Genomic DNA, 4,479 nt, shown 5'->3' on the forward strand with positions numbered 1-4,479 from the left:
AAGAACATCTAACATCTACTTTCACTTTAACACACATGAAGACGTGTCCATGGAGACGCAACATGTCAGCTGTTCTCTGAATCACATGGATGTAACAACGTGTTGATGAAGATCAGCTGATCACCGTCACACTCTCTAAACATCGTTTCCACAACAGAACGACATCATTCATCTCTGATAGATACAAGGGGGGGGGGGGCATTAGCATTCTTATGCTAACTAGCTGCAGCAGCTAGCAGCTTAGCCTACAGTGTCCTCATGGCTGTGTCTCTCTCTCTGGGGTTAATACATCTGATACATGTTCATACTTCATCTGGATACATTAACTTAAACAAAAGGTCACATGATGAGAGGTCAGCGCTGCAACATAAAGATAAGTTTCAGTTTTTTAGTCGCTGCATCTGAATCGTCGTACTTTGTGCAGTAAAAAGAAAGAAAACAAAATAAATACAAGCCAAGTGAAAGGAGGAGGAGGAGGAGGCCTGCTGTCTTCTCTGTCTTCTGCAGAAGGGTGTGGACTCAGGTATAGCTCCTTAGACCCCTCCCCCTCTCCTCCAGGTATATATGTCCTCCCCATAGATTCCTATAGAAGCTCCTGCTAGTCCTCTCCTGCGTCCATAGACCACGTCGTAGACGTTGACCGTAGACCACGTCGTAGACCGTAGACCACGTCGATCCTTCACAGTGAGAGGAAGAGATCTGTGGAATCCTGGAGCCAGTGGAGCAAACAGCAGCAGCTCTGCTCAACCTCAGCGCCAACATGTTGTACCTGGAGACCGGGCCTAGCACCACGTCCTACAGCGAGGTAAGACCAGGACCCAGAGGGCCCCCCCCTCCCCAACACGGGACCCGCGTCTTGCCTCGAATAGAGGCCTCGGATTTTTATTCTGCTTCTGTTTTAATTCTGGAAACGATTCGGGGTAAAGCAGGTCTTTGGTGCTGATTGAGGAGAAGAAAGTGTTTAAATTAAGTAGAATGATTTGTGTTTACGGGATCCTGGAGAACCTGGAGAACCTGGATAACCTGGATCCAGAGCGTCCCTCTGGACCTGAGTCGGTGGATCTGATTTATTTGTTGAAGGAGAAAATCGGATTTATTTGTTCTTTGACTTCGGACGGTTTTGATTTTTTCTGCAGTTCCAAGTTTTTGTTCCTTTCGCGGAAAAGACATAAAGTCAAAATATAAAGAATGGAAAGCATCTATTGTTGTTCATTTAAATGATTAAGATTAATAACGATGTGATTTAGTGATTCATTGATGAAGAAGTCAGAGAAGGATTTTCATGTGTTTCTCTGTTCTTCTCCTATAAATAGTAAAGATAATAATAATGATGCATTAATCTGCACAAAGTACAATCTGATGATATTATAAAAACAATCAGAGGATTTATTTCCACGATAAAAAAGATCAGAACTCAGCTTCTTTTTTTTCAGCACCAACTTTTTTCTGTGATTTTCGGACATTTTATTTTGCATCATTTGAATTTAACTTTTTAATTTGTCTCCGTGAGGTTTTACGGTATTGTCATGTGATTCTCGTGCCGTTCCGTCTTTACTTTTTCTTCCTCTGTCTCTTGTTTTTTACCGAGTGACGTCTGAAGCCGAGCGCTGATAGATTGCAGGTTGCAGATAGCAGGTGTGTCAGGTCCCTGTCTTTTAAGTTGTTGGGGGGGGTCTTTAAGTGGTGTCGGGTTCCCCCCCCCCTACTCCAGTCTCCTGGGAGCCGCTGCTGTTTAGTCCTGGATCCTAATTGCTTTAATGGTGTGTTGATGTAGATACAATCACCTCCGCTGCCCTCCCCAGCAGGGATAAAGGTGTAGATAGACCCCCACCTAGACCCACCCAGACCCATCTACACCCCCGACCCTGTTGTCACTCATCAGTCCCCATGGTGCTCTGTGGAGGCCAAACACGGAGCTCCAGAGACCCTCCAGGCCTCTCGGGATTCACCAGAGAGGCTGTGTGACCCCCCAACAACATGGTTACGTGATCCCCATCAGCAACAGGGTCTATGTGACCCCCATCAGCAACATGGTCCAGATTCAGGGATGGAGTTCTATCAGGACTGTGTGGTTTTGATCAGGAGACCTGAGGATATTTATGAATAATAATTCATTCACTCATCAGAGATCTCTTAAATAATGTTTTATCTTCAGACTCTCTTCATTCATTTTAGTGACTTTAATATGACGCATTTACGGCGTGTCCCTGAACACACCGTCGCCTCTCAAGGAGGAACTCTTTAAAGCAGCTAAAGTGGAATCAGATCTGATGAAAGGAGACGAAGAGAAAGCTGATAAATCCCACTTCCACTCAATTAAACATGAAGACGTGATGAGTTCAGGTGCTCTCCTCTTTCATTCAGACCTCCAGAGGCTTTAATGCTGCTGTCTGTCTTTATCGTGATAATTTTACATTGATAATTGGTGCCTGTCACCTACATCAGGTAGTGGAGGGGGGGGGGGGGGCTGACTCCTCACATATATGGGAAAATACCGTCAAACAGAAAACGCTGTCACCTCTGGTTCTACTTTCCTTCTTTTCATTCACGCTGACAGAATAAATAAGTAAATAAATAACAACCAGTTTGAACCGTGTTTCCTCCTCTGAGACACTTGCATCCTTCAAATGCATATATGTATATACGTATATATATATATATAGTATATATATAGTATAGTATATAGTATTATGTGGTGATTTACCAGCTGTATCGTGGTGAAAAAACTAAAACTGTAATCAAAAGCCTTGTTGGACCTTGAACGCAACACCAGGAAAGACTTGGAGCTTTGTTTTTGTTCATAGTTTCATGAGTTCTTTTGGTACACTTTCGGTGCGTTCAGGGCCCCAAACTAAAAACCTTCAACATGCATATTTTAATTCAAAGCTCTGTCTTCATTTTACATAAAATCTTTAAAATATTATGAGGTGATTTACAAGCTGTATCGCGGTGAAAGAACTCAAACTCAACTATTCAAGACACTTGTAATCCATAGCCTTGTTGGACATTGAAGGCAACACCAGGAAGCACTTTGTTTTTGTTCATAGTTTCACGTTCTTTTGGCCCCGAAATAAAAAATCTTCAACATGCATCTGTTTATTTACAGGTCAGTCTTGATTTTACATGTAACTTTGTTGCATTAGGTTTTTTTATACCATGTTTATTTGTTAGGGACAAATATGTATACAAAGAGAACTGCACAACAATTATCCAGTGCCGTGTATCACAGTGGTTTTAGCCCTAAAGATCAAAGTTTTTCACTTTAAATAATTCTCCGTCCCTCCTTCTCATCTTCTCCAGTCTCAGTACACCAACCTGGGGCTCCTGAATAGCATGGACCAGAGCATCCAGAACGGCGGCTCCACGTCCACCAGCCCGTACAACAACGACCACGCCCAGAACGTGACCGCCCCGTCGCCCTATGCCCAGCCCAGCTCCACCTTCGACGCCCTCTCCCCATCGCCGGCCATCCCGTCCAACACCGACTACGCCGGGACGCACGCCTTCGACGTGTCCTTCCAGCAGTCCAGCACAGCGAAGTCCGCCACCTGGACGGTAAGAAAACCTTTGAGTCCTTGAAACCAGGCGTAACCCTATTGCACTTCCTGTTTGAAGTCAGTGTGTTTCTGGTTCAGATGTCGGAAATCAGGTGTTTAGTTGATGCTGCGTTCACTTACAAGCAGGAAAATGTGGCCGCCTGAAGCTATCTGATGTTTCTATGACAGATCTCTGAGCTTCTACCAAGAGAAACAGTTCATTGAGTAACCATCTTTACATCTACAGATTTTTTCATTGAGGAAATATTTCAGAAAATCTAATTCAAGACATTTTTTTTAAAACTGCAGGAACTAGTGAACTAGCAGCACGAAGAAGCACAAACAAAAGTTACAACATTGTTTTTAGCACAAAGGCTCCATAAAGAAAAATACGGTAATTCACCGTGAGAGTCGCCATGTTTCTGTGACGTCAAGTTTGTTTACGACGGCCGACTTGGTATTATGTTTGGGACGAGAATTTCTTTGCACTTCACCGTGTCAGAGGTCGTATTTAGCAGATTTAGCGGAGACATGAAGTCACGTGACCGTGGTAGAGTTCCTTTATAGACTGACGTGAAGTCACGTGACCGTGGTGGAGTTCCTTTACAGACTAACATGAAATCACGTGACCGTAGGAGAGTTCCTTTATAGACTGACGTGAAGTCACGTGACCGTGGTGGAGTTCCTTTACAGACTAACATGAAGTCACGTGACCGTGGTGGAGTTCCTTTACAGACTAACGTGAAGTCACGTGACCGTGGTGGAGATCTTTATAGACTAACGTGAAGTCACGTGACCGTGGTGGAGTTCCTTTACAGAATAACGTGAAGTCACGTGACCGTGGTGGACTTTCTTTATAGACTAACGTGAAGTCACGTGACCGTGGTGGACTTTCTTTATAGACTAACGTGAAGTCACATGACCATGGTGGAGATCTTTATAG

The 4,479-nt window shown here is 43.9% G+C and overlaps 1 protein-coding gene across 1 annotated transcript; it reads left to right on the forward strand.

Moving 5' to 3' along the window:
- The first annotated feature begins 607 nt into the window (after positions 1–607).
- LOC116379348 (tumor protein 63-like) lies at positions 608–4,229 on the forward strand. Its single transcript, XM_031841297.1, has 2 exons — positions 608–805; positions 3,301–4,229. The coding sequence occupies exons 1-2, from the start codon at positions 761–763 to the stop codon at positions 3,577–3,579; spliced, it is 324 nt and encodes a 107-aa protein (XP_031697157.1). The 5' UTR covers positions 608–760; the 3' UTR covers positions 3,580–4,229.
- The last annotated feature ends 250 nt before the right edge of the window (positions 4,230–4,479 follow it).

This window comes from Anarrhichthys ocellatus, unplaced genomic scaffold (genome assembly GCF_004355925.1).
Source record: "Anarrhichthys ocellatus isolate YVR2014 unplaced genomic scaffold, GSC_Weel_1.0 scaffold4156, whole genome shotgun sequence".
NCBI classification, from domain to species: Eukaryota; Metazoa; Chordata; class Actinopteri; order Perciformes; family Anarhichadidae; genus Anarrhichthys; species Anarrhichthys ocellatus.